The sequence below is a fragment of the Giraffa tippelskirchi genome, chromosome 5 (genome assembly GCF_054371585.1).
Source record: "Giraffa tippelskirchi isolate mGirTip1 chromosome 5, T2T-mGirTip1v1.2.pri, whole genome shotgun sequence".
Taxonomy (NCBI): domain Eukaryota; kingdom Metazoa; phylum Chordata; class Mammalia; order Artiodactyla; family Giraffidae; genus Giraffa; species Giraffa tippelskirchi.
In genome coordinates, this window is record NC_137279.1 from 108,016,651 (window position 1) to 108,038,923 (window position 22,273).

A 22,273-nucleotide genomic window follows, 5' to 3' on the forward strand; every position below is an offset into this window, starting at 1 on the left:
AGGGCCCACGAGCTGCAACTACTGAAGCCTGTGCACCTAGAGCTGGTGCTCCGCTACAAGAGAAGCCACCACAATGAGAAATCTGTCACTGCAATGAAGAGTAACCCCTGCTCGCAGCAACTAAAGAAAGTCTGTGCACAGCAGTGAAGACCCAGTGCAACCAAAAATAAGCATGTAATTTTTTTTAAAGTTTTGAAGTAAATTTACCACTTAACTTATTAAGTAAATTCTGTCAGGTGAATTTCTGCTAAGTCAGGGATATATCTTACGAAAGTGTGTGTGTGTGTGTGTTTTGAGAGCTAGATGAATGTATCAGCATATTCACCAACCACAGATGGCTGTTCTCAGGACTGAAATCCTGAGAACCTTGACTTTCCAGAGTCTGCAAGACTTCATTGTGTTCCGCTAGGGTAGAAAATAATCATCAGTGGTCCAGTCATAGAAGAACACTACGCATTAAGAGAATGCAATCTGCAGGAAGATTTAGAGAGTACTGAAATGCAATTCTTGGCCTACCACAGATATCTTGTCTAAAATCCCAGGGTAAACCCTGAAGGTTTCACCTGTTATTCACTGTCAGTGCCTAAAGTTATAAATAGATCTACAGCTCATCTGTCTCCTTTTAGAAGAGAAGGGTCAAATTACAGGGGCAAAGCAAAATAATAAAATGAATGTCAGCGTGTTTTATAGTGTCAGTCAGTCATCCCTCCAGTGTCGTGTCTCTCCCTGTCTACTGTGCTACCCTAGAATACAGGATCCCAGCACAATGCCTCTGTTGAAACTTCCAGGTAGGTGTGCAAAAGTGTTTGGAGAGTTCAATTCTTTTGATATGCAATCGTTCCTTTAACTATCATTTCAGGTCTGGGAATCCTTTATTTGGGGTTCATAGTATTTTAATTAACACACTTCAGGAAGAGACAAGACAAGGTTTTCAAAGGGTTTCTGGTTTTTAGTTTTAGGAGGGAGGTAATCTTCTAAAACTGTATCATGTAGTAGCATCCTTGATGATCCTGGTAGAAAACTGTGTAAGCTATTTATTATCTACTCTGTTAGTCTAAACAAAACCTGTGCTGCCATACTTCTGAGAAGGGTCATAAATAATGCCTTTAGCAATAGTATTAGCTGAAAATCGTGAGAATAACAGCAGTTTTAACCCACTCTGTATATTCTGATGGTTCACAATCCAGGTTTATACACAGAATAATTTTCAAGTAATAATAAAAGTCTTTTTCATTATAAAAGTAATACACGATTCAAGTGAAATAAAAGAAATTTCACTGAAAAATAGAAGTAATAAACACTCATTTAGAGAAATTGGGAAATTTATAAAAGGAGTAATTTTTTGAAAACACACAGCCCCATCATCTAAAGATAACACTTTTAACATGTTAGTGTTTTTCTTTCAAGCTTTGTTCTTTGCAAATGTAAAGAATTAAAAAACACACTCACAGTTGAGATTATATTATACATGTGACTTTGTATCCTGTCCTTCTTTTGGCTTCACATGATAACTTCATCATTTATCATGGTACTCTAAACTCTTCCTAAACATCATTTTAAATGATTGTATAATATTTCCAAGTTTCTTAACCAATCCCTTAGGTTCTTTATGATTTTTTAAGTATAAATATGCTCTGACAATAATATTTGTACCTAAGTTTTTTCCAAACTAAGGATTATTTCAGTAGAATAGATTCTCAGAAATAGCTGCTTGGTAGGTGTTACTTATTGTTTACCAAATTATCTATTTTCATTTAGTTGCTACCAGCACTGTATAAGATTTTCCATCCCTCTTGATCATGTTTTTAAAAATCACATTTTACAAAGAGTACCTCTTTAAAATTATAAACATAAATTTAAAGAGAGAAGTTAGAAAGGAAAAGAAAATGAAGAAGTATATGATGACTACATCCCCAGGGTTTTCTAACGGCAGCAAGTTGTAGAAAAACGGAATGAGCTCTAATAACACATCGCACCGTACCCCTTCCTTGTACCAGCCTACCTATTTCTATTCCAAAGCACTGATTAGTAGCCATGATTTCTGAAAGTTGTTCACATATTTTATCTTGTTCTATTTTACTTCATACAGCTGAAGAAAAACGTGAGTATTTGGGGCTATTTTTCCTGCCATTTGCCAAAGTATCAATAGCTTAAGGATACTATTCTTTAATTCAGAAATATAGGTATTTTTCAGCAGTGTTTATTAACGATATCATTGAAAGCCAACAAAGATTTATAATGACCATAGGTCTTCCAAAGCATAGCAAATGAACTCGTGGATTTTCCTGACTCAGAAAAAAAAAAAAAAAAAACCTACATTTTTTAAAAAGACGCTTAGACATTAGCTAAGGGGATCTACTGAGAACCCTCTCATGGTGAATCTTTGTGACCAGATAACATAAAATCCCATTTTTAAAATAAAATTGTAACTTTTTATGTATGCTACCTTCCATCTCAAATCAGACTTGTCCTTTGACTAATAGTACTCATGATGCCTCTGAGTTCCTCTGAGATGTGATGTGGCAGATGAGAGGAGGCCTACGACCTGTCTTTCCTATGTATTAATAAAGCACTGCTGAGAAATAAGCATGTTTTTCTGGACCTGTTGGCTGAAAAAGCAAGCATGATATTCCTTTTCTCAAGAGTCTTGCACTTCCCATGTTAATAATAATAATCCCCAACTTCTGGATAATACTATGTAGTTTCTTGTTTAATCTTTATTAAACAAGTCTCTGAAGTTGACATTATTATTATTAACATTCCTCTTTTATGATGATGAACATTGAGGTTCCTAGTGATCATATGATTTATCCAAGGCCACCCAGCTGTAAGAGACATTTTTCCTCACTTGTAACCCAGGGGTTTTTCTGCTTCACCACTCTTCTTGTTTCTGTTCTCTTACCTATTCTCTATCTAAATGTGGATGTCCTAACCTCAAGACATTGCCACTCAGATGTTCCATTATCTCAAACATGCTCAAAAAAGAACTCAGTGATTATCTATACAAACCCAAGGGACCACATAAATTAGGTTGTCCCCAATCTTATCTACTCACCTTTTGAAATATCAGTTTCACTTTTTTCTTTCTCTAATCACCACAACTCCTTGAAGTATTTTTGGAAGGCAGAGCTCTTGAATTAGGAATCAGCTTTCAGCTGTGTTACATGAAGGTAAAACCATTGGTTGATTTAGTGGAAGGAAATATCAATCATATAATTTTTGGTGTTAATGTAAGCTACTTCTTGAGAGTCGAGTTTCTACTTTTCAATGGTCTATAGTGACTTAGGGAGACACAATCTTAGTAAAAAAACAGTGTTTAAAGATATGAAACAAATAGCCCTGTGCAGTCCCAAATAATGGATGCTTGTTTTGGAAGAGCCAAATCTCAAGCAAGTTGGATTTGGTTCTTGGGGCTCTGTTTCCATGCTGTCCTTCCTGAGGCCTCCAACAGCTCTGCCACTGACCCATCATGACAAATCAGTTGCACGCTCATCTTCATCCTCCCCTTCACCATCATCATAGCCAACCGGCCTGTTTCCAGTTGTTCTCCATGGGGCGTGAAAGCTCTTCTGACTTCTGCTTGTCATTCACCCTTGACGTGCATGTGCATGTGACGCTGAGGGAGGGATGATACTATTTCTGGGGAACAGTTGGCTGTGGGATGGGGAGGCATTCTCAGGCCATCAAATGTACCTATTAGTGTTTTGTTTGTTCCTTCATGGCTCATGGTGCTTGCCAAAACACTAGGTGTAGCATCCAACGGTGCTTTTCAGTTTCAGGAAGTGCTTGAGTTTAATGAGACAAATAGATGCATGAAGTTCAGCCAATACAGTGGGCTTCTCCATTACTCTGCTTTGACGAGCCAGGTTTGAAAACTGGCTGACCTGACTGTTAGAGTTGGTGAAGTTATGAGTCAATTACTATCATTTCCAGTGTATGCTTCAGCCTATACTAAGCCATACCATTTATTACTTTCTTAATAACCCAAAGCTAATTCCAAATACGAAATATCTGTCTGATCAATGCTACAAAATCGTATCATTCAGTTTAATCTGATGTTTTATTTTCCTTTAAAAAATGCTTTAAAAAAGCATTTTCATATACATTATCTCACCTGATGTCACAAGAGCCTTGTAAGGTTTGTAGGTAATAGTATTGCCACTTTATAGATAAGGAAACTGAAGCAGAAGCAGGTGTAAGAGTTGGTAAGTACAGAACAGTACTTGAATACGTTACACTTACCTAAGTTATAATTGAAAATGTGTCATTTTGGAGACTTGTATAGATGTCAATGGAGCAAGAGTAGGGGGATCTATCTTTATGTCTGCAGTTTGCTTTGTTGTTACGTAAAGAATGTTTTTGTCTTCTACTGTTGCTCCATATATCTAATTGTATGCCATTCTCATTATTTGCTCCCTTCTTGTTTCTGGAAATACCAAGAGATTTTTACAAGTATTGAGTTGACTAGAAAGTTCATTCAGGTTTTTCCCTGAGATCTTATTGGGCCAGCCCATTATCAGAGATAATGACTACTCAGATGGAAACAATTGGGTTTCTGGAAAATACAATGGAACTTAACAGAAAAGCAAATACTTGATGGCCATCACCACCCTATACAATAAAACTGGTTCTCTTTTCCCCTGAAAGTCTTGGGGTTGTTCATTGCCAAGCTAAAGATCATTCTTCCACCCATTGTAAGAATGGGAAAATTACAACATGTAAAAGTAAAATTGGCATTCCAAAGATCATTTATTATGGAAGCTACGTGTCCACAAGAAATCAGATTCCCAACACTGGGCAGTAAATTTTAGGGACTCCCTCCCCTGACATCACCAAGATGTCAGGATTTGAAAAAAATGAGGTTGTGATATGTGACAGGAACACAATTTCTGTCTTAGGAGGAAGAAAGGCTCTAAAGTACACATTTATTTCTCAAAACCACTGATATCACTGGCTTTCTTTAGTAAGAAAACACCAAAGATCAATAACCCTACCACATCTTTATTTTATTTATTTGTCCATGCTCTGCAGCCAGCAGATCTTAGTTGCTCGACAAGGGATCAAACCTGTGCCCCCTGCATTGGGAGCCTAGAGTCTTAGCCACTGGACCACCAAGGAAATCCCTTCACATCTTTAAAATCATCAGAAAAACTCTCCCAACCTAATGGGAAGGACTATGCTGAAAGGTTACTATGAAATCAAACTTAGTCCCACCAGAAACAGGTGATCTTAGGTGCCCAATCCCATCTTTAGGACCCTCCTAAAGTGTGCTGTGGGCTTCCCTGGTGGCTCAGACAGTAAAGAATCTGTCTGCAATGCAGGAGATCTGGATTCCATCCCTGGGTCAGGAAGATCCCCTGAAGTAGGAAATGGCAACCCACTCCAGTATTCTTGCCTGGGAAATCCCATGGACAGAGGAGCCTGGCAGGCTACAGTCCATGGAGTCACAAAGAGTCAGACACGACTGGGCGGCTAACACTTTCACTTTCAAAGTGTGCTGTAAGAATCTGACTTGTGATTCTGGGAATGGATTTCCTAGTACCCACACAGAAACTCACTAAAGAGAAAATAGGCATTAAGCTCCATCAAGTTTCTGGCACACTTGTCAGAGAGCAGGGCAGACATGTATCCAGGGCAGTCCTTAGCACTGTGCCTTACATGTAGCAGAAACTGTTAGATGAGTTCTGAGAAAGTGCTTGAAGACTAACACATGAAAACCTCTTCTAGCCATTGATGATGCAATGCGTAGCTTTGCTGAAAAAGTGTTTGCCTCTGAAGTCAAAGATGAGGGAGGCCGTCAAGAGATTTCCCCCTTTGATGTGGATGATATCTGTCCAATTTCTCAACATGAGATGTTTGCACACATGTTCCAGCTGGAGGCTCAGTCCACCCCTACAGAAAGCAGGAGGTAAGCGGTGTAAGGGGAATGCTTCGTACATTGGGACATGAGGAAGGGGAAGTGTCAGGACCAATGATTCACTTTGAATGATGATTCAACTTGGAGGAAAAACTCTGCCAGAACTAAAAATCCCCCCATCCACCCAGACCCACACACACACACAGACACACACAAACACACTATACCCTAGGGCAAAGTGACAAAGACTAAAAAAGAAGAAAAGAGTGGCCTTCCAACCTTCATCCTCATCTGCCTTTAGTTGAAGCCTCCCTATCCACCCAAGCCCTATCCAGGTGGCTCAGTGGTAAAGAATCTGCCTGCCAATGCAGGAGACATAAGAGACCTGGGTTCGATGCCTGAGTTGGGAAGATCCCCTGGCGGAGGAAATGGCAACCCACTCCAGTATTCTTGCCTGGAAAATTCCATGGACAGAGGAGTCTGGCGGGCTACAGTCCACGGGACCGCAAAGAGTTGGACACAACTGATCATACACACATCCACTCAAGCAAGAGGAAATGATCTACCATGTGATTACTGTGATTATTCCAAAACAAAGTGGGTGATGGCTGCTGTGCACACATTCAATTTCCACACTGTTGGTGTAGAAACTGGAACTCAAGAGCCTCACCTTCAGACTCTGTCCTTAGTCAACCTTACTGCTGCGCTCCCTGACAGGAATCCTTCCCTCCAGCCAGTCTGACCTCCTCCAGGCCTCAGGAATACAGCCCTCTACTTCTGCCCTCATGTCCTGCCCATCCTATGCTTGCGATGCATAGTTACTACCTTCCCTGAGCAGATCCCTCTCTGCAAACTCTATTTTCCCTTATTTGAATCACTCTAGTACTCACTATCTGTTGCTGTGTGCCACAGTTGAGTCTTTAAACCTATTACTGACCACTTACTTGGAATTCCCTCCTCATAGCACTCCCCTCACTACCCCACTCCCCTCTCCCAGCCAACTTCACTGGGAAAGATTGTTCTGCTGTCCTTCCCTTGATTTCACGTCTTTAAGGAAAGAGCGGGCTTCCCTGGTGGCTCAGTTGGTAAAAAATCTGCCTGCAATGTGGGAGGCCTGTGTTCAATCCCTGGGTTGGGAAGATCCCCTGGAGAAGGGAAAGCTACCCACTCCAGTATTCTGGCCTGGAGAATTCCACGGACTGCATAGTCCATGGGGTTGCAGAGAGTTGGACACAACTGGGAGACTTTCACTGTCACTCTCAAGGAAAGAAAAGTAATCCACCTTTAGTAGCCCCTGTAGGACCTAACTAACACAGGGTATGTGTCAAAGTAGAAACGTAATGCAGACATGTTGATTTGAGGAAGTAATATTGATTAAGCAACTTACAAGTTCCAGGTACTGTGCTAAGCATTTTATAGACATTAAATCTCACAGAATTCCTATATAGTAGACATTAATACACCATTTTTTTAGATAGATAGACAAGTTCACGGAATTTAAGGGACATGCACAAAATGGCACAGGTACTAAGTGACACGGCCTGTGCTTACGCAACACCCAGACTGGCTGTTCTGCACTGTGCAGAACAGTGTCATGCTGAGAGTCTTCTAGTATATTTCCTAAGGCCCACTATTTCCAGGTATTCCCAGGAAAAGAGGAACACTTGGGTGACACCTCCTTGCATTCGGTTAGATCCTGTTCCTGACTCCCAGCTCACAGTGAATTTTCACTGTTTGTCCTCAAAATAAAATTGTTTCAAAATAATAAAACATCAAATTTATCACAGTGAAACTCCCAATGAAGATAAAGTGAAATCTTTTTATTTTTCAATTTCAAACTCAGAAAAAGGTGCTTCTTCGGACGGAGGACAATTAGTTTGTCCGTTCCACAAACTGAAACATCTTCCACCAAACTGTCCCTCATCGATGAGTACATTTCTTCGTCTCCCACCTACCAGACCGTGCCTGATTTTCAGAGAGTGCAGATCACTGGCGATTATGCCTCTGGGGTGAGTTGGTTCTTGCCTCTCAGATGTAGCTGCTGGGAGATACTCACTTGATTGTCTCAGCTTCTTTTCTTCCTCCCCTTCCTTTTGAAGAAGGTGTTAGGTCACTTGCCCTTTGCTATACTTCATTATCTCATTTCAATAGCAATATGCTATGAATTCAGGAAATATTTTATTTTACTTATTTTTGGATGTGCTGGGTCTTCATTGCTTTGCACAGCTTTTCTCTAGTTGCAGCAAGCAGCAGCCACTCTTCATAGCGGTGAGCGGGCTTCTCCTTGTAGTTTCTCTTGTTGCGGAGCACAGCCTCTACTAGGCACAAGGGCTTCAATAGGTGCAGCACATGGTCTCAGTAGTTGCAGCTCTTTGGCTTAGATGCTCTGCGGCATGTAGAATCTTCCCATATCAGGGATCAAACCTGTGTCCCCTGCATTGGCAGGCGGATTCTTATCCACTGTGCCATCAGGGAAGTCCAGAAAATTTTATCGAAGTATTGCCGATTTACAATGTTGTGTTAATTTCTGCTGTATAGCAAAGTGATTCATACATATATATGAACATACTTATGAATATATATATTAAAAATATGTATGAATATATATTTTTTCCATTATGGTTTATCACAAGTTTTTGAATATAACTGCCTATGCTATACAGTAGGAACTTGTCATTTACAACATGCTATAACATATTTCTATTTTGCTTTGATCATCTCACATAATATCTCTTCCTTTATCTCATTTGCTTGCCCATGAGAATATGCAGTAGAATGTGGCTGCATATTGTGTGTTACAGAATGTGTGTTACAGAAAACAGTAGACAATTTTGGCAAAAGAACCAAAGAGAGTAGCTGCTGATGTAGTCTCACTGAGGTATCATAAAGCAAGACAGGGAGCCTCAGGAAGGCATGGGGTCTCTTGGTGGGAACATGTACCCAGAGCAGACCTGGGATGGAGAGAAGGGCTGCAGGCAGCATAAACCAATCTAAGAAAACAGATCAGGAGAAAGAGAGGGAAACAAGGAAAGAGGCGTGGAGAGACTAAGAAAAGAAGATGAGAGAGAAGTTAGAACATTCTCATGGAGCTATTGTTTTTCAACCAACTGTCCTCTCCAATTTCATTGCAGATGCTTACACAGTAGATTACTATTTGGAACAGATACTAGTATGCCACAGAGGTAGTGAACTCATGTTGCAAACAACTTGATCCGCCTCTCCTGTCCAGAACAGTTGTTCAATGAATAAATCTCTGCCACATGAGCTTGCAGAATCAGCATCATATTGGTGAAACTTCTGTTTAGCCATCAGTCTATGCTCCAAATATAGTTTTAATGATCAGTCCTAAGCCCTCTTCTCATGTAACTGACCCACTTAGTGTCAGTCCCAAGATATTTAAAAGTGACAGAGCAATCTGTGACAACCTAAAGGGGTGGGATGGGGTGGGAGAGGAGTTTAAGAGGGAGGAGATATATATATATATACCTATGGCTGATTCATGTTAATGTATGGCAGAACCCAACACAACATTGTAAAACAATTATCCTCCAATTAAAAATAAACCAAAAAAGTGACAGAACAATGAAATGGACACTGTTCTTGTTTATTTGTTTTCTGTGTGGTAACATGTGCTCTACAAGTGGCAGAGATTTTAGATGCTAGATAACTGAAGTGAAATGTTTAATAGCAGTTTGGAAGAGTCCGAAGTTCCATAAAACCACAAATATTAAGAGACAAACTTGATCCCTATCCCTATGAAAAGAAAGAAGATGAGTAAAAGGACAAGGTTCACAGAAGTCAGGGAGTAGCTTCTCCTTTAAAAGCTGGAAGGCACCTGAAACCTTGGCCTAGAGTTTTTAAAGAACCAAGTATGTGGCTATACCTGTTGGCTGAATGTGGCTAAGCTGTTGAGCTGCACTTCACCTGGTCATGGTCTGTACCTGAACCAGTCTTCACCTTCATAACTGAACAGAGAGGTAAAGGGGGGAATTAGGGTTCCCAAGGCCATTCATCCAAGATAAACAACCAATTCAATGTTATTAGTCCTTATTGAGCACCTCCTCTGTGCCAGGCACTGTGTGGTAAGTGCTGAGGATGCGAAGGTGAATAAGATCCAGCTCTTGTCCTCAAGGAGCTGATAGGTAGCCTGTTAGATGGCAAAGAAACAAGCATGCCCTTGGAAGCAGACCCCCCAGACCTAGTACCCCTGTCAGAATCTCTTGGCTAAGGTCAGCAGGTCTTTAAAAAGAATTCAACTGTTTAGGATCAATAGCTGGACCTCAAAGCATCAGGGGCAAGCTTATATTGAGGTTGGTCACAGAAAGTCGTCAAGCTCTGATGATGAGCATGTGATGATTTCAAATTACAACTTCTTGGGCATGCCAGGCCTGGCCGGGAGTCAGGTATGGGGCAAGAGAAATAGACCAGTTTAGGAAATTTGCTGCAGTTCTAAGAAATTTTTATTCTAGAATCTTTCTATTTGTAATTCCAGATTAAGTTCTCTTTGAAACCATCCCAAAGAATGAGTTCTTACAGGATGATATTCTGTCTCTAGCTACAGAAGGCAGTGCATACATGGCAGGGTTTGAAGGCCGGGTGACACCTCATTCCTCCCCCAGTATTTCCCACACTGACCAGCAAGTGGTTTGAGTTCTCAAATTAGACCAACTTTGTCTTTCAATTGAGGTACTATCTTCAGAAGTGCATACTTACAATGTTTGTCACCGGGAAGAAGTATTTTCCATGTTAGAATGGGTTCTTTTCATCATATTTGTTGGATGATCACTTATATCTAACAAAAACCCAAAACAAACACAGAACTTCAAGGAAAGACTCATAGGACAGATATCTCTTGGTAGAAATAGAAGAGCTAGAAAAACTTCTGGACCTGCTCTTGGAGGGAGACCCAGGGTCCAAGTCAACTGGGAAGCAGCTAGGTGGGCAGGGGAGGCTCAGCAGGGCCAGCTCACCAGGAGAGCTGGGAGATGCCAAAGGCAAGCTTTACCCACTTCTGCAATTTTTATGGGTGCTACTCTGAAATTTTCTTGGTAGGTTACAGTTGAAGATTTTGAAATGGTTTGCAAAGGTCTTTATCGGGCATTGTGTATACGGGAGAAGTATATGCAGAAATCATTTCAGAGGTTTCCAAAAACCCCTTCCAAGTACCTGAGGAACATTGACGGTAGGGCTTGGGTAGCAAACGAGAACTTCTATCCAGGTAAGTAATTTTCTTATATAATTTCTGGAATACAGTGTGAGGTTTAATGGTATTGTTTAGTTGCTCAGTCATGTCCAACTCTGTGACCCCATGGACTGTAGCCCACCAGGCTCTTTTGTCCATGGGATTTCCCAGGCAAGAATATTGGAATGGGTTACTATTTCCTTCTTCAGGAGATATTCCTGGATCAGGGATCAAATCCTAGTCTTTTGCATTGGCAAGCAGATTTTTTACCACCAAGCCACCAGGAAAGCCCTTAGGTTTAACTACTAATGATTGAGTATGCTCCCATGGTTTTAAGTCTAAACCATAAGTTCATGGTTTATAAACTTAAGGTTATAAGTATAAACAGTTTGAAGTATCATAGTCATCTTCAGCTCCATCCTCTCTTCTGCCCCCAAATGCCCAATTATCTGATTCAGTCTATACAATATTTCTCAGAACCTCCTCTCTTCACCATTCCCCAAGCCTAAATTTAGACCCATATTTCTCTTTGTCTGGATCATTGCAGTAGCTTCCTAATTACCCTGTTAAATTCTAATCTTGTTCTCTCTCAGTTCATCCTCACTTTGGTACCAGTTATTGTAACATAAATCTGAGCACATTCTTCTCCTGACAAAAGTTTATAATGCCTCCCCCAACAAAGTTAAGTCCAGTCTTTAGATTGGCATTCAAGGCCTACCACTGCATCTGGCTTTCTTCTGTTTTTGTTTTGTTTGTTTAATAAAAAAAATAATTTTGGGGGGCCATGCTGCACAGCATGTGGGATCTTAGTCCCCCAGTCAGGAATCAAATCCATGCCCACTGCAAGTGTGGAGTGTTAACAACTGGACTGCCAGGAAAGTATCTATCTTTTATTTGTGTATTACTTATTTATTTTTGGACTTGCACACTCAATCTATTTATAAACTTACCTTCTTCTCCTCCTTTGAACTTTTTGCTCTGGTTGAAACCATTTAGTTCAGCACATTCCCGTGCCTGTACTGTTTCCATGCTGTTCCCTGTGCCCCACTGCCCTTCTCTTCACTTTTTTACTACGTGTCCACATATCCAGATCCAATGTCATCCTTCAAGGTACTGCCCAAACATTATCATTTCCTGCCTTCCTCTGACCTCTGGATAAAAATAAGCTACACGTTTTGACTTTCCATAGCATTTTATTTACATGTCTCATTTTATACTTTCTGTCTAGTATAAAGTACCTATTTAAACACAAATTTTAATAATTTCACAATTTAATAATTTCCATAGTATAATTATATCATAATTTATGTAATCAATTCCTATTTTTAAGCACTTACATTTCTGACTTTTAAAAATTTACTTCCAACAAGGTTACGGCAAGCATCTTTATCGTTAATAAATCATCTTTGTGCAGTTGCTTTTTATCTTTAGGATTAGGCTTCTAGAATTGGAATTTCAGACGAGGCAAATATTTAAGGTTTTTTAATTACCAAACTATGTTGTTAAAGATTTCCAGTTCTAGAACCTCCTCTCGTTAATTCCTTTTATTATTAAAATCATATTAAACATGTGTCCAGTTTGATAACTGGATTGGTTTGTTCATCTTCTATAATACTGACATTTAAAAAAAAAAAAAATACTGACATTTAGGTTGCTTGTCTCACCTTTGTTTCTCCTAAATTATATTTTATATCTCTAGTATATTTAAGTGTAAGTATTTGAAAGTTGATATTTGACGCAGTAATGTACTATTTTATTTCTTTTGTATTCCTTATCTCTCAGCTTTGTATAGAAAATATGCAAGCTTTTTCTTTCTATATTATTTTTCTGACTCTGATCTTTTAGTCATCACTTGCAAACAGACGATTTTCTGATGTCTTGGACACATACTTGTTGAAAGTAAAAGGAGTGCTCTAAAGGCTGTAACAAGTGGAATTTGTCCTCAGCTTTCTTAGGCTAAAATCGTCAGCAGTGGAAAGAAGGGGACTTTCATCCACATTATCCCTTCTCAAATCCTTTAGCAAAAATTGCATGTGCTTTACAAGGTGGGAAATATAAGTACAATAAGATTTACATTTAGAATTTATTTTATATTTCCGTTTGTATTAAAACCACTCTAGATGGAGCACAAAGGATTTTAGGGCAGGGAGACTATTTTGCATGATACTATGAGAGCAGATACATGTTATTATTCATTTGTTAAAATTCATAGAATGTGCACTACGGAGAATGATCCCTAAGGTAAACACTCTGGACTTTGGATGATAATAATGTGTCAGTGCAGGTTTGTTGATTCTAACAAATGTACCATTCTGACTGAAAATGTTGATAGTGGGAAAGGCTATGTGCTTGTGAAGATAGGGGTATATTTGGACTCTGCACTTGGTGCTCAATTTTGCTGTGAACCTAAAACTACTCTAAAAAATTAAGTCTATTAAAAAATAGCCATTCTAAATAAAGACTGATAGAGACGGTTTAAATAAGGGAAAAGTCCAAATTCTACTTTTTAACTCTATTTTTATTTCTATGCAATCATCTCATGTTAATAAAATACTCTATCATGAAGACTTTGATAAAAAACTTTATTAAATAATTAAAATGATTTGTGAGCAGTATGGCAAATTAAACAGCATTCTAAAGAACTTGAAAGTCATTTTTGCACTAGATAAAATGTTAAGCTTATTTTATACTACTAAATTAGTCACATTTGAAAAATAATGTAAAAATGAACTTTAGCTTAGCTTTGGATAATTACAACTTAATGATGTATAGAATTCCAAACAAAAGAGATCTTATAGTATTTAATTTTGGCTATTTTTATGTGGTCATTCATTCTATATGCTGATATATTATTGTGTGTTTTATTGAAAAAGTCTTTACCCCTCCTGTGAAGAAGGGAGAAGACCCTTTCCGAACAGATAACCTCCCAGAAAACCTCGGTTATCAGCTCAAAATGAAGGATGGTGTGGTTTACGTCTATCCTAACGAAGAAGCAGCCAGCAAAGATGAGCCCAAGCCACTTCCTTACCCAAATCTGGACACCTTCTTAGATGATATGAATTTTTTACTTGCTTTAATTGCCCAAGGACCTGTGTAAGTGTTAGGACCTAAACTACTGCTACTGTTACTACTACTGATAGTAAGACTAAGGATTTATTAAGAGCTTACTATGTTCAAACACACATTAAACGCTTCATGTGCATTATTTCTTTCACTCTTCATAATCATTGTATGAGGTGGGTAGTTTTTATAAGTCCAGATTTATAAGCTGAGACTTTGATGAGTTAAGTAATTTGCCCAAAGTCACACAGCTGGCTAAGCCAGGATTTGAACCCAAAGCTTCCCTCATCATTATTTATGTCCAACTTTGATGAAAAGATTAAGTCCTTGGAGCCCAACGCTTTTCAAATTAGATTAATGCAGAATAAGTCAGTTCCATTTGGAATCAAACATAATTGTTTGTGATAAAGGTGATAAGGGTACTGATGGTTTTGAAATTGACTTTGTTCCTTAAATGTCTGAAATTTTTTACAATTATGTGATTTAATTTTTCACAGTAAGACCTATACCCATCGGCGCCTGAAGTTTCTCTCCTCCAAGTTCCAGGTCCATCAGATGCTCAACGAGATGGATGAGTTGAAGGAGCTGAAGAACAACCCCCACCGGGATTTTTACAACTGCAGAAAGGTAAACATGTTTGCTGCTCAGAGATCATTCCTGGACAAAAACATTAATGCAATTATTTCTTGAACAGGATAAGAAAGATACTGTTTTTCTGATTAATAAAAAATTTCTGCAGATTCAGTGGAATTTAGTGAAAGCAAATAGATTATGTCTAAAAGATGCAAATGCCTTTCCTACTGTTTTCCACATAAAAAGGGTTACCACATTATTGGCATAAAAGTTATACTTATCATCAACAACAAAATTAACAAAAACAAATAAAACCTCAAAAGCCACTCTTATAGGATTTAGAAGGTCTTCATTCTAGTCTTTTTTCTTCTACTTCCTGACTGTAAAACATTGGGGGAAGCGATTAAATATTTCTGAGTTTTGGTTCCCTCATTTGTAAAATTGGAAAATATATCTGCTCAATGTAGCTCACAGGAGGATTGTGAATATCAAATGATCTAAACCTTGTGGAAAACTAATCAACTACAAACATTTCGACGATGTATTCTGATCATTTAAATGATTGCAAGGACGTGGGGGTAGGAAATATATGAACAGAGATTTGGGACCAAATCACGGCTCTGTCATCCGTATAAGCTTGGGCAAATTGCTTTATCTATCAAAACTTCCACTTATAAAGTTGTTCTTATAAAAATACCTAACTCATAAGGGTCATCACTATACCATGGATGCATTATTTCAATCCTTTCTCCCCTTGGGGCTGAAAACTCTGGCAACTACTTCACTTCTAGCTGTGTCTCAGGGGTGGAAAATTGTCCCCAAGAATTTTGTATGGATCAAATGTAGGAAGTAAATTGGATGTTACAGATATGCAAGAGAAGCAGACAATATTATTTCATCCAGCCTCAACGTTCACATTCTTACAAGGGCACAAAAAGGTGCTACGTGTTCATTCTTGCTTGACCACCTATACCAACTGTCAGGTCACACCCCTATCATTTACTCCTTTCTCTTAGCACAGCGGGATTTGTGGGCACTGTAGCCTCTAACAGAGCAGCATAACTAAGTGTTACAGATTGTTGGTTTTTCTTGACCTGAATGTACACACAGGTGGACACTCATATCCATGCAGCTGCTTGTATGAACCAGAAACATCTACTGCGCTTTATTAAGAAATCTTACCAAATTGATGCTGACAGAGTGGTCTATAGCACCAAGGAGAAAAATCTGACCCTAAAGGAACTTTTTGCTAAATTAAAAATGCATCCCTACGACCTGACTGTTGATTCTCTGGATGTTCATGCTGTAAGTTGATAATGTCAGTTTCATCTAATACTCAGAACCCACATGCATTTCTCCTACAAACACTCCCTTCGCAGAGCTCTTTTAACCATGTGGGCTTACCATGCTGACAAAAAGAACCCATGCACAATTTCAAGGTTCTCTCATTGTCAGCTGTCCTGTATTCCATTCTTGGAACCCAAGCCCTTCCCCTCATACCAGGCCCTGGTTCCTTGCGGTCATTCCCTAACTCTCTGTGTCCAGGCAGCTCTGATAAGGATACACTTGTGCTCTTGTTTTCTGATTCAGGGACGTCAGACTTTCCAGCGTTTTGATAAGTTCAATGACAAATACAATCCTGTAGGAGCAAGTGAGCTACGGGACCTCTACCTGAAGACAGACAATTACATTAATGGGGAGTATTTTGCCACTATCATCAAGGTGAGGGGGAACCAACCAGATCTATGGTACCTGGCCTGATTCTTGAGGAGGGGGAAGAAGAAAGGGAGGGAAGGAAGAAGGAAAGGGGAAAGGAAGCAGGGAAGAAGAAGGGGAAGGAGGGAGGAGGGCAGGAGGGAGAGTGCTATCACTTGGGTCAGGCACTACACAAATGAATGGGATCATTTCTTGTGAAACATCCACTGTAATGATTTTTGAAGGCCTTGGTTCCTAGGACAGAGAAGCTGAGGGTGTGGATTTGGGATTAAGGACCTGGTTCTTCTAGACTTTCGAAGTTGTAAGTTCAGAAAGAGTTAGGATCAGAATCCACCCTGATCTTCATGACACTTGAACATTAGGAGTTAGGAATGACAGGTGCAGTTGGGAGATGTGTGTTTTGGGAGATTAGGGTCATATGAAAGTTGAACTCGTTTGCAGCAGTGCCTTGGGATCGCATCATCTGTAGTCTGACGCTTTCTCTCTGTGGACTCCATCAGGTCCCATCAGTCTTTCACCCCAACTAGACGCCTCTCACCTCTCGGTCTCCTTAAATCTTAACCTTGATAGTTTTCCTCTGACTTCCTTTCTCATTACCTCTGTTCTTCTTAGGACCTTTAGGTCCTAAGAAGGTTCCTTTCCCTAGACTCATAAGGTTCCTCTCCCTAGACCCCACAGGTATAGACTCCTGAGGGACTCCTCTCTTGGCTTTGCAGGAGGTAGGTGCAGACTTGGTGGAGGCCAAGTACCAGCATGCCGAGCCCCGCCTGTCCATCTATGGCCGCAGTCCTGAGGAGTGGAGCAAACTCTCCACCTGGTTCGTCCAAAACCGCGTCTACTGCCCCAACATGACATGGATGATCCAGGTCCCCAGGATCTAGTACGTAACAGCTCACTGGAAACTCTAAAGCCTGCCTCATCCCACCTGCCCTCACCTCCTCCACACAAAGAATGGGCAGCACATCTGGACAGATATAAGCTTTGTTAACAGCACTCAGTGCTGGGTCCCCGGTGGGTGCCTGGTTTTGTCCATTCTAGGTTTAGCACTTTTAATCACAGTCAGGAGTTAGGAAGATCATTTCAGTTCAGTTTTCTAACCAGGTTGTTTTTTTAAACAGAGCACTTGATGCAGATCACAAAATAACTTACTAAGAATGAGTAAAACTTAGCTAGGAGAAAAACTATGTACATTTTACTATACATTTTCTTTCTCTCCGTCCTCTTCTCTGTGTCCAGCTCCTTCTTTCCCAAGCACATCTGTACTGGTGTGTAGCTTTCTTGTATCAGAACTTCAACTACTGTCTGCTGATTATCTCACACAAGTGCTCGAGTTCTCCATAATCAATGAATATTTACCAATGGTATTATCACCTGCTAATTACTCATTGCCTTCAGGGATATTCATATCACTGATCTTCTATCTAACTTAAGTGTTGGTGTATTGTCTGGCCATCTGCCTCTGTGTTCTGTGTGCCCTGTGACAATGTAAGAGCTTTATCCTCTCTCTTTAGCCAAAACAAAAAAGGAACACTTTAAAAAATTCTTATTATTTTATTTTTGGTTCCTCTGGGTCTTCGTTGCTCTGTGTGGGCTTTCTCCAGTTGCAGAGAGCAAGAGCTACTCTCTAGTTGCAGTGCATGGGCTTCTCATTGGAGTGGCTTCTCTTGTGGCAGAGCACAGGCTCTAGAACATGTGGTCTTCAGCAGTTGCAGCATGTGAGCTCAGTAGTTGTGGCACATGGACTTAGTTGCCCCATGGCATGTGGAATCTTCCTGGACCAGGGATTGAACCTGTGTCCCCTGCATTGGCAGGTGAATTCTCATTCACTGTACCACCAGGGAAGTCCCAAAAGAGTAACTTTTTGAATGGAGTAAAACTTCCTGTCTAATATCATTAAGACAGAGAGGCAGTAGAGTGTGGTGGTTAGAAGCATAGCCCCTGGCCCTGGGCTGGCTATACTTGAATCCTGACTCTACCAGTTACAAGCTGTGTGACCTTTGGCAAGTTTCATGACCTCTCTGTGCCTTAGTTTCATCATCTTTAAAAAGGGGTCATAAGGGTACCTAATTTATTGTGTTGTTGTGAGCATTAAACTAGCTAATAACTTCTGGCCACTTAAAACAGTGGGTGGCAAATATTGAGTGCTGTATAAGAATTTGTTAGATTGCCTCTGGCTACAGCATATCAGAGGTGTCCTTGATAAGTGTTTCATGTTCACCATCTTGTATACCACACACGCAAAAAAATCATTGACCCTTTCATGACATAGTTCCCATACTCTTCATTCTCTATCAGGCCTTGGCTGTGAAGATTTAGACTTTTTTTTTTTTTTAACCACAGATCATTTGTAGAAGATATAGTATAGGTGCATGTGGTCCAGCAAGAAATTTATACCTCCTATGCCAAACCTAAGGTCCCCTGAAGAAGGAAATGGCAACCCTCTCTAGTATTCTTGCCTGGGAAATCCCATGGACAGATGATCCTGGTGGGCTACAATCCTTGGGGTCGCAAAAGAGTTAGACACGACTTACAGACTAAACAACAACAAATGTCAAACCCAAATTGAATCCTTCTTTATGGGTAACCAAGAAGAATGTACCAGGGTGGACCTAGGATGGAAACACTAGGTCTTTTCTTAAACACGGCATTCGGCCCTTTGCTTGTCTTTGACCTTTGCTTTGAACTATCAGTCCCAAAATCTTCTCCTAAATTCTCTTCATTCCTCCCTCTAGTGATGTGTTCCGATCTAAGAACTTCCTTCCACACTTTGGAAAGATGTTGGAGAATGTTTTCATGCCAGTTTTCGAGGCCACCATCAACCCTCAGGCTCACCCAGACCTCAGTGTTTTCCTCAAGCACGTAAGCATGACCCTGTGGGCCTTCCTAAAGCTGCACATGAACCAGCCTGTGTGCCTAGCCATGATGAATTCTTGATGCTTTTCTCTGACATTTGGTCCTTGCCTCTGGGAGCTGAAAGTCTGTCTGAGGGCTGGGTCTCTGCATTCAGACTAAACCCATTGCCTGCTCATTTTTCCTGACAGATTACGGGCTTCGACAGTGTAGATGATGAGTCCAAACACAGCGGCCACATGTTCTCCTCCAAGAGCCCTAAGCCCCAGGAGTGGACCATGGAAAAGAACCCATCTTACACTTACTATACCTACTACATGTATGCGAACATCGTGGTGCTCAACAGCCTGAGAAAGTAAGTAGATGAGAACTGGAAAGAGAATCTATCTGACACACTTCTTTCCTCACACACTGGCACCCTCGGTGGTTGAGGGACACTACCAGTTGGCCCAGAGAAGAAATTTCTTTCCCTTGACTTTTTCTTCAGTTTCCTTATTTATCTGGGGAGGGGGATGGACATTTTGGAGTCTTCAGTAACTTTCACAATTCCTTTTCTTTGGAAGTTTAGGAATCTACATTTATCACTGTGCAATTTATGATAAAATTGCATGCATTTTGCCCATCTTGGTATAGCTGAGCAAGGAAGAAATATAGGACTATTATAAGGGGGTTTTCTGGAAACTTTTCCCCCCTAAAGTGTGGGTAGCAGAAAAAAAGACATGGTGATATTCGTAAACTTTGGGTGGTAACTGAAGATGTTTCTGTTCAGGTAATCAAATCTTAACTTTCCTCCATAACCTCATATCCTATATTGCCTCTTTTTCCAAAAAGTCTGTGTGGTAGGAAGAGTCTTTGGGCTTCCCAGGTGGCTCAGTGGTCAAGAATCTGCCTGTCAATGCAGGAGATGCAGGTTCGATTTCTGGGTCGGGAAGATCCCGTGGGGAAGAAACGGCACCCCACTCCAGTATTCTTGCCTGGAAAATCCCCATGGACAGAGAAGCCTGGTGGGCCACAGTCCATGGGGTTGCAAAGAGTCGGACACGACTGAGTGACTAAACAGCAAAGATTATGAATTGGAACTGTCTGGTTTGCTGAATCCTTTGGATGCCCCACTCCCTTTCAGAGTGTTAATTTCTCCTACCAGATGTAAGTCACTTTAGGCCCAGAACGGTTGTCAGGTTCTGGTCAGTCACCTGTGATTCCTATAATAGCTCCATCTCCCTAGGGAACGAGGCATGAACACGTTTCTGTTCCGACCTCATTGTGGGGAAGCTGGAGCTCTCACTCATCTCATGACAGCATTCATGACAGCAGATAACATCTCTCATGGCCTGAATTTAAAAAAGGTGAGTTGGAGGCTCTCTTCTCAACCTTAACTTTTATGTGGGAGCAAGAGGGATAGCTTTTTTCCTCCTTATCATTTTGTCACGTCATTGTCAACACTGGAATCAAAATAAAGGAGAGCAAAAAATATTTTTGAGATTATTTACTGCATTTCATTTTACAGAGGCCCGGAGAAGTAAAGGAACTTGCTCAAGATTACCTAGCTAGTAAGTGGCAGGGAGAGGTTAATACAGATCTCCTGACTTCCATTTTAGAGCTCTGACAAGGGATAAATGCAAGGCGGCTTGGCCTACCTTCAACTGGTTTTTGCCAGATTTCATGTTGTAGCATGTTTTGAAATGCCTCTTGTGAGAGTCAGAACTTTCTTGTAGAGAAAAAAAAAGTTTCACAGTGAATTCTTTTGCCTAAGATGGACCATTAACTTAGACAAATAAAACAAACAATTTGGTTTGACTCAATGCTTCTCAAAACTGATCTCATAAATTTATTCTAAATAGTATTTACATTTAAAAACTATTCTTCTTTTTCACAACAGGATTTAAAGAATAGGATAATTTTGTTGAAAGCTAAAACCTGAAGTAGATCATAGGGTTTTAACATTTCTAGTTTGCATCCCTTTTCCAATATTTAAAAATTTTTTTTTTTCACTTTTCCTTTTCAGAGTCCTGTGTTACAGTACTTGTTTTTCTTAGCCCAGATTCCCATCGCTATGTCGCCATTAAGTAACAACAGCTTATTTCTAGAATACGCCCGAAATCCTTTTTTAGATTTCCTCCAGAAAGGGCTAATGATCTCACTGTCTACAGATGACCCAATGCAATTCCACTTCACCAAGGTACACATATGGAATTTTGAGCAATACAAATATATTTTGCTGAACTGTTATTTACCATCTAGAATTTTAAAGTTGAATCATGATATTTCACTATTCTTTTGTGCAGGATGTGTGTTACTTCTTTTAATGCATCCTTTTTTCTTTCCCTCTTTTATTTGCCTCTTTTAAATAAATAACCCAAGGAGCCCCTAATGGAAGAATACGCCATTGCTGCACAAGTCTTCAAGCTGAGTACTTGTGATATGTGTGAAGTGGCAAGAAACAGTGTTCTGCAATGTGGAATTTCTCATGAGGTAGACCTGCCTTTGACTGATTATCCTTCTGAGTCTGGAATTTGGTAACCGGAATATTGAAAAATTAGTTGAAGAAACACATGTTGAAAAATTATTTCAGGAATCATGTGCAGTTACTATGGACAGGGTCTAGAAAGAATTATTCTCTTTCTCTGGCCAGGCTCTGTGGGCAAGGAAGATAAAATACACTTATTTCTCAGCAGACCATGCACGTTGAGGCAGTGGATGAGTGCTCTTAGTGGTTTATTGTTTTCCTCTTGCCTGCAGCTAATATAAGGAAGGAATCTTTGTGGACGATGTAATTATTGTCCATATCAGGGTAAAAAGCGACAACAATCATTCTGTTCCCTTTTTTCTTACAGGAGAAGGCAAGGTTTCTGGGCAACAATTACCTTGAAGAAGGCCCTGCTGGAAATGATATCCGAAGGACAAATGTGGCCCAAATCCGCATGGCCTATCGCTATGAAACCTGGTGTTATGAACTTAATTTAATTGCTGAAGGCATTAAATCAGGAGAATAAAACAAACAAAATAATGACATGGGTGAGATTTTCATTGTAGGG

At 40.1% G+C, this 22,273-nt stretch overlaps 1 protein-coding gene across 4 annotated transcripts; it reads left to right on the top strand.

The window, feature by feature from the left end:
- The first annotated feature begins 688 nt into the window (after nt 1-688).
- Nucleotides 689-22,242, top strand: AMPD1 (adenosine monophosphate deaminase 1). Of its 4 annotated transcripts, XM_081493348.1 has the most exons (16): nt 689-788; nt 2,090-2,101; nt 5,728-5,908; nt 7,701-7,866; nt 10,910-11,075; nt 13,913-14,132; nt 14,597-14,726; nt 15,783-15,977; nt 16,263-16,394; nt 17,105-17,268; nt 19,121-19,247; nt 19,430-19,593; nt 20,464-20,584; nt 21,244-21,417; nt 21,600-21,710; nt 22,073-22,242. In XM_081493348.1, the coding sequence occupies exons 1-16, from the start codon at nt 767-769 to the stop codon at nt 22,229-22,231; spliced, it is 2,244 nt and encodes a 747-aa protein (XP_081349474.1). In that variant the 5' UTR covers nt 689-766; the 3' UTR covers nt 22,232-22,242. The 4 variants fall into 4 exon arrangements, with proteins under 4 accessions (XP_081349474.1, XP_081349476.1, XP_081349478.1 ...); XM_081493350.1 differs by lacking the exon at nt 2,090-2,101 and having other exon boundaries at nt 689-802; XM_081493352.1 differs by lacking the exon at nt 2,090-2,101 and having other exon boundaries at nt 5,703-5,908.
- Nucleotides 22,243-22,273: the final 31 nt, after the last annotated feature.

Excerpts from the sequence above, each read along its gene's own strand:
- AMPD1 (XM_081493348.1), top strand. The coding sequence starts at position 767 with ATGCCTCTGTTGAAACTTCCAG. Across the intron at positions 15,978-16,262 it reads ATTCTCTGGATGTTCATGCT|GGACGTCAGACTTTCCAGCG; the intron begins GTAAGTTGATAA and ends TTTCTGATTCAG. Across the intron at positions 21,711-22,072 it reads AATGTGGAATTTCTCATGAG|GAGAAGGCAAGGTTTCTGGG; the intron begins GTAGACCTGCCT and ends TTTTTCTTACAG.